The sequence below is a fragment of the Vigna unguiculata genome, chromosome 4 (genome assembly GCF_037176805.1).
Source record: "Vigna unguiculata cultivar grain cowpea cultivar isolate G323 ecotype 2 chromosome 4, ASM3717680v1, whole genome shotgun sequence".
Classification (NCBI taxonomy): domain Eukaryota; kingdom Viridiplantae; phylum Streptophyta; class Magnoliopsida; order Fabales; family Fabaceae; genus Vigna; species Vigna unguiculata.
In genome coordinates, this window is record NC_140795.1 from 48235937 (window position 1) to 48246711 (window position 10775).

At 33.2% G+C, this 10775-nt stretch overlaps 1 protein-coding gene across 1 annotated transcript; it reads right to left on the bottom strand.

Annotated features, from left to right (window-relative positions):
• Positions 1-4404: 4404 nt before the first annotated feature.
• On the bottom strand, positions 4405-8533 carry LOC146887341 (putative disease resistance RPP13-like protein 1). The gene is made up of 5 exons (XM_085672730.1): positions 6197-8533; positions 5899-6067; positions 5301-5844; positions 5037-5117; positions 4405-4824 (listed from the first exon to the last, which is right to left on the bottom strand). Exons 1-3 carry the CDS (start codon positions 8497-8499, stop codon positions 5344-5346), a joined length of 2973 nt encoding a protein of 990 aa, XP_085528856.1. The 5' UTR covers positions 8500-8533; the 3' UTR covers positions 4405-4824; positions 5037-5117; positions 5301-5343.
• Between the last annotated feature and the right edge of the window lie 2242 nt (positions 8534-10775).

Consider the following 10775-nt stretch of genomic DNA (forward strand, 5'->3'; position numbering starts at 1 on the left):
AACAGTGAACATTAATACTCAACCAATAGCTTTTAAGTCTTCCTGACAAAGCAACTTTTCTGATTTTTGACACGTATATGAACTAGAGATTAAATTGACTTAGCTGGTTTATAACTTATGAAACATAGAATTGTATTATTTAGTTATTTCTAATTTAAGTTTTTTTTTTTAAATTTATTAATTTAGTATCTCAAACATACTTCATAATGAAAAATAAGATAAAAGAAAAAAAAAGGATAAAAACATTTTGCAATAATAAGATCATTATTTAATGTTCACAATTTTCTACAGATTATAAAACTTGAGGGCATCCTTTATCATAGTCATAGTATGCATCATTTTGCTTTTATATTTAGGAAATAATGTATGAAGAAGGGAAGGGTCTTATTTCTTTATATCCGCTGTGCTGATTTTCAAACAACAACGTCTCAATGATACTCTGTTTTTCTTTTTTAAATTGTTACATATTTGCAATATTTATAATTTAACTTATGTATTGTTTTCAAAATTAAAAAAAAAATGTTAATTGTTTTTTATTAATTTATATAAATGCATTTAGCCTGACTCAAATTTTTATAGATGCAAATTAAGCCAGGTCATTTGTCTATAAGGCATACTAGCAATACAATTTCTTTTAACAATGTATACACACTTTTAACGTGAACAATATTAAGTAGTAAATTAATTGACAGTGCGACAATGAGTTCAAATTGTGAATTGCTTGAGCTGAATTCTCATATTAAGAGTAAAAGAGGTGAATTTTTGAATATAGAAGATTTCCAGATAGGTGATTTGAAATGAAACAGGGAGACATGACTTCATTTCCATAATATACTAAACTTTCTTTCTTCCAACATGTATTTCTTTCTTTCTTTCTATCATTAACAAATACAATGACCGTTTTCGGTTCAACAAATACTCAATTTTTACATAGTTAATTTATGTCACTGCTACACAAATTCTCCTCTCCTAATTTTATAAATAAATGGAAACCCAATAAGGAAAAAAAATTAAAAATTATTGGCAATTCTCACTACTTAAATTCCCTTCCCAGTTCACCAAGAAATCAAATACAATTTAAAGGGTCTAAGAATGTATGTTTAGAAGCATTTACATTTCATAACTCCCTTTGCTTCAATCTCTCTCAGGTGTACTAGTTTTCCTTGGACCTGTTTAGGTAACTCATCATCAGATATGCCAATTTGAATCCCTTCTACTTGTTTTCTCTGTATAATATCATGGTACATTAGTGAGATTCCTTCGCCAATTTGCTTCTCAATGCTTTCAAAGAGAAGCCTAATTAAGAAAGTTTTGTATCAAAAGATCTACAATATAGTAAGAGAAAATTAAATTCCAAAAAATTATAAGGTCATGTACCTTTGCTAGAGCCTGCTTGTCCCCTTGTTTTTCCAAGTATAGGATATATGAGGAATCAAGAGTGATCACTATCTTTTTCATGTCTTTTCTAAGTAAACTGCAAGCATACCTGTACAAAGAAAAGGTGGACCCTTTTGCCTTGCAAGATATTCTAGTTTTTCTTGATAAATGAACTGAAAGTGGAGTTGAAGAAATTTGATGCCTTATAAATGGAAGTTATAAGTTGAAATTCAGCTTCCACTGTGCATCTGGTGAGTTGATAGTCTCTTTCATCCCAGAGATCCTCTGCATCAAACATGACCTCTTTGACATCAAAAAGCCATGTTTTCTAGCGTGGACCTTTGATGGAGTGCAGTGTGATGTGCAAGTTTCCCAGTAGCTTCTTAGCAAGTTTTCTTCCACAAAATAAGTCTAAAAACTTTAGGGGAAACCAGCTTGTCAACCACCAACAAATTCTGCTGCCATCCTATGAATTGGAAACAATAGCCCAACATTGTATTTCAAAAGGTTCAAACTTCAAAAAACTACCGATTTCAAACTTCAAGTTCATGTCCGACATCTTCAATCTCTATGTTTTCGAGTGAGCAATCTTTTCCCAGTCTGAGAGATCCATGGTATTTAGATTTGATGGCAAACCTCCATCAGAGCACAACTCCACTTCATCAGATTACAACACCTGAGTTTGAGTGAACAGAGTTTTGGGAAGAAATCTAGAGGGAAGGTCATTGGAGAGTCAAAGCCTCCATCTATATCCAGTGTTACAAGTAAATTGTAGCGAAGTCTCAATGGAATATTCATGTACAGACAAGAATAAATGTGTAACACTTCAAGAGAATTATTATTTATGGTATCCCCTATCCTTTCCAGGGTTGATGAATCCGTGTTGTGTCCGCCAATGGTGAACCTTTCACATTCACAGATAATTATTTGCTTTACGTGAAGAAGTTGGTTTGGCAGCCCTTTGAGCTTGGGGCAATGTACTTAACGTCATTGCTTTTCGCATCATATAAACTGTCAAAATACTTAACGTCATTGATTGCGAATGAAAAATGAGGAGCCCTTTCTGGTATAGATAGTGCTTTATCAACTTCTAAGTTGAAGTATATATCTCCACAAACATATCTGATCGATTGTTTCCCAAACAAGAGGACATTGCACATGACGTAGTCACATGCAGATTTTCAAACAATGAGGTGGAGAGCTTGGGGTTTTCTGTCACGTGATTGGGAGGGTTTTGTATGTCTACTATACATAGAAAATCTAGAGGGGTGTGAGGAAGTCAAAAAATTCTTTCTTTTAAGATAGTTAGGCCTAACAAAAGCTCAGCCATACTCCTCTTTTCTCCTATTTTCTTGTTTTGAAAACTATTTTATTTATTTTGTTTGTTTTTCCTTTATACTTTATTTGTAAAATGATTTTTCTTATTCTTTAATTTTCTTAATTAACTTTTTAATCTTTTTATATTTTTAAATCCAAAAACGCAAATTAGTTTTTTTTAAGAACCTTTTATTTATTAACAATAAAAACCAATTTTTTGTTGATTTTTCTTTTTCTAATAATCTCTATTTGTCCGAACGAAATCAGGTTGACACTTGCATTATTGTATCTCCTTGCGATGATCGATTGTACCTTATACAGAAATAGATAATTGCATGTGTGTAGAGAAAGATGCACAATAATTAATAATCAAGAGTGAGAGTTGAATAAGACCGATTGACGTTTTAGGTCGTCTCACAGATTTTATTGTTATTTATTTTCGATTTTTGTCAAATTATATTGTAGACGTAAGACATGAAGTTTCCTTTTTATTTGAGATTTAAATAAAGTGAGACAATTTTTTTATAGTAATAATTAGAGATAAGATTATTCATGTAGATATGCACAATAGGAAAGCAACAAAAATCGAGTGTTACAAATCATGTGAAAACTCTTACAAGAAATTAAGACACCAATTTCGATTGGTTTATGAGTGTTTTCTCCTAACATATTGTTTATTTCTACCCAATGCGAAACACCAACTCATGGCTCCAACTCCACTTTAACCTTACGATCTTTTAATTTCCTAGATAAAAAAAAAGATATCTTCCATAATAAAATTTACATAATTAGCTAATAAATTATATAAAAACAAAATAAAGAAATAAATGTTATATGAATTCACCTCTTAGTAGCTTAGGTTAGTTTTCTCCTATTTTTCTGTTTTCCTCATAAAGGTAGTTTGATTGAAAAAAAATATTATTTTTGTGATTCAAATAAAACTATTATAAATTTAGAGATAATGATTGAGATTATTGTAGAATGATTCTTTTAATTTCCTCGTCATTGTTAAACTTAGGTGTCATATGATAATGTTTTCTATATGTGATGACTCTCTTCCATAAAAATTCTGTATTCTCTACAGTGTAAAACAAGAAAGATTATTCTAAAATAAGTAAACCATCAATAGACTAGTTATGCAATTAGTCTAACTTCTTCACTTCATCTTGTATCTCATCAAAGGTTTTAGTTGATGTGATATATACACTAGCAAATTTTTCTCTCCTTATTTTATTTTAAATTTCTTGCAATAATCCTTTATAATAAAAACATGATATGAGAAAAGATAATGACCAAAATATAACTACAAAATATCATATAATAAAATCAAAACCTCTAAGGGGCGTTGGCTATGTCATATTTTCCAAAACTTAACAATACTAGTCAGCTATCATCTTTCTTGGTTGACAGTATTTTGAAACCAAAATTTTATATCACTTGAAAATATAATATAATATATATATATATATATATATATATATATATATATATATATATATATATATATATATATATATATATATATATATATATATATATATACCTATGACGTGAAGTAGTTGTTACTAAATCAAATGTTTTTATATACCTATGATTGTTATTTGGTGATTGTTACTTTTTATTTGTTCTTCTTACGATTGTGGTATAGTTTTAAACCGTTCAGTGATTAGTAATAAGGCAATACTATATGTGATGACTCTCTTCTATATATGCTTCCTTTGTTTTGAATATTCACATAAGACAGCATTTCTTTCTTCTGATATCAAGTAAAATCCATGCAGGGCAGAAACCTGAAGAGGAGACAATGGTTTTGTTTTATTCTGCCATGTGAAAACTACATCAAAGGGGGAATCTAGATATTTATGTAGAAATCATTTATCTAAAATATATTGTAAAATATCTAATGCTGTTTCCAATAACAAACACGTACGCTTTTTACGGTTCAACAATTACACAAACTTTACATGTTTTCTGACAACTACATCAAATCCTGCCTCTACAAATTTCATAAATAAACGAAAAGTTGGGGGAAGAAAATTGTAGCTATGAAGTAAAAGCTATTATTGTAATGCTCACTGCTTTAATGTCACTCTCCAAAACTGAGTCCAGTTTTTCTTTTTTTTTCTCTTCCTGTGTGGATCATTAAAGACACGGGTATTAGTCATCAGTGTATTTTGAAAGCACAATTGAAAAAAATAACACAGAACAGACCAGTTGAGGATATAAATTCAACAAGGCGAAAACAAATACAAGTTCAAGTCCCAAGAAAAGGAAGTTTAAAAGTAATTGCATTTTCACAATTGCGTTTGTTTCAAGAACAATATCCCTAAACAACTACTTACTCTTTTCGGTGTGCAGCTTAGAATCAAGGTCAGCCGATGAGGGAGGGTGTCTTCTGCTCCCTCCAGATTCAGATAGGAATGCTGTACAGAGATAATACGATTAGCACCAGATACCGGCTTCCAATTAAATCATTAGTTTAAAAATTAACAATAAACAATTAACAAAAGAAATCATTAGACAAAGTGATGAATGTAATAGCACAACAATGTAAATTAACAAGATTGTAATTGAAAAGGTAGAGAGATAGTATAGAGTATCAACACCTATTGAAGAGGCAGAGAAACGGGAATTATTGCTCATCTAACTTTAAAATTTTGAGCGAACACTTAGTTTTTCGATGTGAGCAATCTTTTTCCAGTCTTGGCCTTCAGGATTCTGACAACGTTGTTCCAACAATGGACAGTTCCAGATTTCAAGAGAGGAGATGGATTTGGGGAGACCATCCTCCGGTAAGCATTGGAGGTTGGGACAAGCATGAAGTGTGAGAGAAGAGAGGTGGCAGAGACCCTTGTAATGCATCTTTTTAAGATTTGGGAAGTTATTGATTCGTAGAGAAGTGATAGAGTGTGGTAGCAAAATTTCATCGGGAAAAAACTTCACATCCATATTTTCAATAGACAAGCTCTGAAGACATGTGTTGGTACCCAAGGTCTGTCTTAGGGAGGCCATAAGTTTGAAACTTGAAAGAGACACATCTTTTACATTTGGTGGCAAACCTTCGTCTGGGAACATCTCCACTTTTGGACAATTCATTATTTGTAGTACATTAAGAGACGGAAGCAGGATTTGCATCCGTTTTGGCAACAACTTCAAATTATCCGCTCCATTAATTCGAATTATCCGTAGCCGCGGAGCAGATACCCCTTCACTAGGAAATGATTCAAATCGTGAGCAACAGGAAATTGTCAAAAACATGAGATGATTATGAGTGTGCTTCTGTGAAATAATTTGTAGGTTACGACACTCAAGCAGGAAAAGAGACTTAAGGTTTGGGAAGAAATCGAGTGGAAAGGTTGTTAGAGAATCACAACTGCCAAAGCGAATATGTTCAAGCAGATCAAAGCTACGACTCATTGAAATATTCATAATTGGAAAAACAAAAAAGGTCAAGGCTTCAAGTGAATTATGAGATACAGTATGCTCACACCTTTCGAGGCACGATGCTTCCATGCTGTCAATTATATAAAGATTCTTTACATAAACAAGTTGATCTGGCAGACCTTTTAGCTTGGGACATTGATACACCGAGAGAGTTTTAAGACGTGGAAAAGCAGCAGTCTTACGTTCACATTCTTCCAATTCCTTCATCTTTGAAAATGTCAAACTTTCCAAAGATGTAAACGAAGAAGAGCTATTCCCATAAAATTCATCACCAATGCTCACTATTCCATCAAATCCAATAATCTCAAGGGTCTTCAGAGATGACAATAGTCCAAGGGGAGGCAAACACAAACAATATTTACAGTCCTCCAGCCTTAAGAACACCAAATTTGATAATGAATTATCAAATACCCAACTTGGGAATTCTGTACCACCATAGTTCTTTATTGACAAATATTCCACGATTTTGGAAGGTTGTAGATTCTCCAATACTTTCTTTTCTTTCCTTGGATCATCAGGGATATGGTCTGACTCCCATTTTAACTCTAAATCCACAAGATCTTTATTTTTCAGATTTGCTTCTAATGCATCTAGAGGATTTACAATATTTTGCACCTCATTAATTGATAGTCTTCCATGAAGATTGAGGCATCCTAGAAGCTTAGTACTAAACTCCTTATTTTTATCGATAAAAACCGGACTGAGTACTTGAAGATTCTTCAACTCTCCAAAATGCATTGGCATCTTTGTTACTTTTGTATTTTCAAATTCAAGACAATGCAATTTGGTGAGTTTATGCAAATTTAAGGGCAACTCCTCCAGACTTGAACAATAGTTCAACTTCAAGATTAGCAAGTTATAGAGCAAACATGTTGATTCGGGTAACTTTTGTATCCCAGTTCTCGAAAGGTCTAAAGAATGGAGATGTTTAAGATCACCAACAGAATCAGGGACTTCTCTAAGCTCAGAATATGCATTCAACGATAAGACACGTAAAAACTTAAAGTTGGAAAACAATTCATGTACCAAAATCTTGAATTGCAAAGGATAATAATCAATATTTCTTCCCCCGAATTCTTCAGATGGAAAAAAAGAACGCAGTCTTTTAGCATCAGTTAAACTCCCAAAACCATCAAAACATTCTACGTCATTGAATGCAAATGTAAAATGACGGGTTGTTTTGGGGATGCAGTTTCCTTTATCAAATTTCAACCTGAAACAAAAATCTGCACAAACATATTTTGCCAAATCATTCAGAAGGTCATGCATGGAGAAATAGGTTTTGAAATCTGATTGAAGAAAGAAAGACCTCGTTAGTAAATCATTGAAATACTGTTCACCAATTTCTTCTACATTATTGATTTGTTGAGAGTGATGGAGAAAACCTTCAGCCATCCACAACAAAATTAATTCCTTCTTGTCAAATTCACTATCTTTCGGAAACAATGCACAATAAGCAAAGCATCGCTTGAGATGAGAAGGAAGGTGTTGATAACTCAGTAATAGAGCAGGGATAATTTTCACTTCTTTCGGCAAGTCCCATATGTCGTTTTCCAATACACTCTTCCAATATGAAATGGATGACTTTGTGCGGAGAAGACATCCGATTGCTTTCAAAGCAAGAGGTAATCCTTTGCACTTCTCAACTATCCTTCTACCAATCTCCTCTTTCTCATCATTCAATTCAAGATCATCATCTTTTAGTGCTTGTTTTTTAAAAACATTCCAGGATTCGTCGTCTTCTAATTGCTTTAGGCGATGCACTTTAGATCTCATGTTAGACGCAACTTTCTCAGCACGTGCTGTGACAAGAATTTTACTTCCTGCAGCCCCATAGCTAAGAGGAGTTCGAACAGCTTCCCATTCTTCTCCTCCTTCGTTCCAAACATCATCTAAAACAAGAAGAAATTTCCTTCCTGATATTTGGTCTTTCAATCTTCCATGAACCATTTCTAGGTTCCCGCTATCATCTTTAGAGTTTGTGATTGCCTCAAGAATTGTTTTTGTCACTGTGAAAACATCAAAATGATCGGAAACACAAACCCAAGCTCTGATATCAAATTTAGCCTCCTCCATCTTTGGGTCACGGTACACATGATGGGCGAGTGTGGTCTTACCCAATCCACCCATGCCCACAATGGAAAATATAGATGGATGGTTATCATTGTCGGTTTCAGATCTGAGCCAATTAAAGATAATTTCTTTGTCTGCATCTCTGCCATAGATAATACTTTCAACCACCAAAGAAGATGATGGCAATTTCTGTGACACCTTACTATCAGAATAAGAAGTACCGTTTTTCAAACCAAGAGCATCCTTTTGCTGTTCAAGATATTTTAGTTGTTCTAGGACTTCTTTCATCTCTGATTCAATTTTCTTGTTAAATGAACTGAAAGTAGGGTTGAAGAAGTTTGATACCTTGTAAGTGAAGGTTTGAGGTTGGGATTCAGCTTCCACTTGGCATCTGGTGAGTTCATAATCTATTTCACCCAAGAGATCCTCTGCATCAAAGACAGCCTCCTTGACAGAAAGAAGCCATGCTTTGACGTGTGGATCTGTGAACTGTTTCTGTTCTGCATCATCAGCAAGAGCATTGATGGAGTGCAGCATGATGTTCAAATTGCGGAGCAGCTTCTCATCAAGTTTTCTTCCACGAAAGAAATCTACGAATTGAGGAGAAGCCAGCCTGTCGAATGCAACCTGAAGAAAAGCGGAAAGAAGAGCACCACCAACAACTTCTGCTGCCATAGTAGGAGTTGGAACAGATTGGAGTGAATGGTGAATGGAAGTGTGTAATTTGAAATCCAAGTGCAGGGAGGCTATACCGATGAAACAAGTATGTGGCTATTTTACGACTAAGACTTGACTTTAAGGATAGTGGAACATCATTTTCTTTTATCGCAAATTTTCTCAGCTTTGTTTCACAATTCTCGTTAGATTAGGAATGGGCGGCTCAAACATTTTATAAGTTTTATTCATCATCATAAAATGTGAGCTGTTCGATATTCATTCAAACGGCTGTGATGAATGAAAGCATGAAATTCTGAATGGAGAGAGGATTGTGGGCCCAGTGAAGCAATAATGTCTTTCTGATAATTTGTTTAATTGTTAAAAATATTCGGGTAAAATTTTAAATATTATTTCATTGACTGACTCCACTTAACACTGATTTGGTATTATTTTTTTATTTGGACACTAATTAAGAATTAAATTAGATTACGAGATGAGATTTTGATATACCTATTATTGTTATTTGGTGATGGTTACTTTTTATTTGTTCTTCTTACGATTGTGGTATAGTTTTAAACCGTTCAGTGATTAGGTATAAGGCAATATAGTTACTTTTATATAAACCTTATTAGTTTCCCATGAAAATGAAACGGTGATGTTTTCATTCCCTCTGCCTCTGCAGAAATTAAAAACAGAGAAAAGGTACTACAATCAAAAATGCAGAAATTAAAAACAGAGATTTTGCAATGCATGTTTTGCAAAAACACCCTAGCAATGATCTTACTGTAAGTGCATTAGGCGATGCACTTTACTTAACAACATTGTAGAAACAGATGTTTTTATTTTTTTTTATCTTATCAAACACGAATTTGAAAACAGACAATATTGATAATTATTGATTTGTCTTATTAAAATATTTAAATAGTGAAGTATTCTATTCATAGCTTTTAAATGTTGCTCTCTTGATTATGCAGGAAATGATTGACCACACTCAAAGCACACTATGTCTTATCTTGTATCTTGTGTGACCTAAATAACTGAGCTTCTCTACAAACATGTAATATGAACCTTTATTTTGATAGAGTTATCATTCTCAGTTCTATGACTTTGTTCTGTATGAGTTCTAGAGGCCTTGTAATCAATTTTTCATTCTTTGAGAAGATAAATAAGATATTGAAGTATTTTAATTTTTCAAGTTTCTTCATCTTGAACTAAGAAACAAGCTTCTCTTTAAATAACAATTATACTTCAACAACCCTACAACAATCATTGTCATCTAAATAGATTAATAGAAGGAAGAATAAGTTTCCTTTCTGAGAAATGTTTGATAAAAAGTTTCAAGAACTATCTGTGATCACGTTAACCCAATCTATATATATATATATATCAGGAAATTGGCAAAGAACTTGTATAGTAGTTGTACCTTTACCCGGCTAGAATTGACGTCAAAAAATTTCAGAAGCAAAATTGCTTTATATCATTGTGCATATGTTTGCTGGAAGAGTTAACAATCAAACTCACTAACCCTCTCATATTTTGAACAGCTGTTTGCTGTGAAATGATTCTCTGAAATCTGTCATAGTTCTTTGGCAAATCATCCAAGTAGTGTAAGTCAAAGCTTCTAATCACACAAGTTTTATTAGAGCACTACCCGGAATTGAATTCAACCAATACACATAAGAAAAAATCCCCTGCAGGCAATACCAAAGATAAACAGCAGTATTACACTCAAAAAAAATAGATGGTGAATTGATTCTTCATTTTTTTACAAAGAGAACACATGGAACACAAAACAGCCCCTCCATAACCATAAGAAGTTGACGGCAATTTCTGTGACAATTTAATACTTGATTCAGCACCAGAATAACTACATTCTTTGAAACCAGGTGCACCCTTTTGCCTTGCAA

What these genes read in the sequence shown, in the direction of transcription:
- LOC146887341 (XM_085672730.1), bottom strand. Translation starts at nt 8,499, where the DNA reads ATGAAAGAAGTCCTAGAACAACTAAAATATCTTGAACAGCAAAAGGAT. An exon ending in ATTGACAGCATGGAAGCATC is followed by an intron (nt 6,068 to 6,196) that starts GTGCCTCGAAAG and finishes TCGCTTTGGCAG; the next exon opens with TTGTGATTCTCTAACAACCT. An exon ending in AATCATTTCCTAGTGAAGGG is followed by an intron (nt 5,845 to 5,898) that starts GTATCTGCTCCG and finishes GATAATTTGAAG; the next exon opens with TTGTTGCCAAAACGGATGCA.